The 896-nt window shown below is 40.3% G+C and overlaps 1 protein-coding gene across 6 annotated transcripts in view; it reads left to right on the top strand.

Moving 5' to 3' along the window:
• The window catches only part of LOC6031757 (BUB3-interacting and GLEBS motif-containing protein ZNF207), a 40,864-nt gene continuing 39,968 nt past the window's right edge, over positions 1-896 (top strand). For 3 of the 6 annotated variants that reach the window (XM_038258401.1, XM_038258399.1, XM_038258398.1), the window contains exon 1: positions 1-354. In XM_038258401.1, coding sequence (XP_038114329.1) covers positions 314-354 — 41 coding nt within the window. In that variant the 5' untranslated portion in view covers positions 1-313. The remainder of the gene's footprint in view (positions 355-896) is intronic. The other 3 variants (XR_005277882.1, XM_038258402.1, XM_038258403.1) reach the window with 2 other exon arrangements.

The following is an 896-nucleotide window of genomic DNA, read 5'->3' as shown; positions in this document are numbered from 1 at the left end:
TTTTTCTTCACTCCAACCTTCATCGTGTGAAATTTGTTCGCGGGTCGGTTTTTCGCTAAATTACCCACAAAAAGTGCATCAATTCGGGACGAAAGTGTTTGCGTTCGACAGTCGACGTCGCGCTTTACAAAAGTTGCTAGTTTTTGTGCCGGAAGTCGTGTTTTCCGTGGAGGAAAAGTGATTTTTTTCTGGGACTCGCCCAGGTGCCTCATTAAATTTGGCCGTGGAAGAAAGAAAAAAGACTGCCCGTAGTCGGAGAAACAGCAGCAGCAGCAAGTAGAAGAAGAAGCGCAAACCCCCCCGAAACTCGAGGATGGGTCGCAAGAAGAAGAAGGCGTCCAAGCCCTGGTGCTGGTAGGTTCTCGGGAGAACCCGGGTTTTTTTGTTCGTTCTCTTTTCTTGGGTTGTTTTGATCCCGCGGGGGGAGATTGTTACATAATCCGGTTCGGCTCAAACAACAACATTGCGGCAAAAATCAATCAAACTTTTAGGGCCCAGTGATTCTCAAGCGTTTTGCAATTGGCAAACAAATCCAGAGTTTTTTTTTTTCAAAGGGTCCTATAAACATATGAAAGACAATAGCTTACAGAACCTTTTCAAAAAAAAGAAAAACTAGAAATTCTTAGTTTTTTTTTTCATTTAGTTGAACAATATAGGGTACTTTAACCATTAGTGGACTCCCTAGTAGAGAAGACGAGCATTATTCACATTTTTTCAATATTTTAAGCACTATTTCATAACCCTTTGTACAAAACAATTAAATTAGAAGTCTTTCGAACAATTCTGACTATTTGTTTCAGCCATTTGAAAAAAAAACATGTTTTCTGTCAGTTATAGACACCCTTTTTCCAAGAGTGGACCCGGGTCCACTATAGGAAATCTGTTATTTTTATATC

Source organism: Culex quinquefasciatus, chromosome 2 (genome assembly GCF_015732765.1).
Source record: "Culex quinquefasciatus strain JHB chromosome 2, VPISU_Cqui_1.0_pri_paternal, whole genome shotgun sequence".
NCBI lineage: Eukaryota > Metazoa > Arthropoda > Insecta > Diptera > Culicidae > Culex > Culex quinquefasciatus.
Note: the sequence above shows the minus strand (reverse complement) of the source record. Positions and strands in the feature narration are given on the sequence as shown.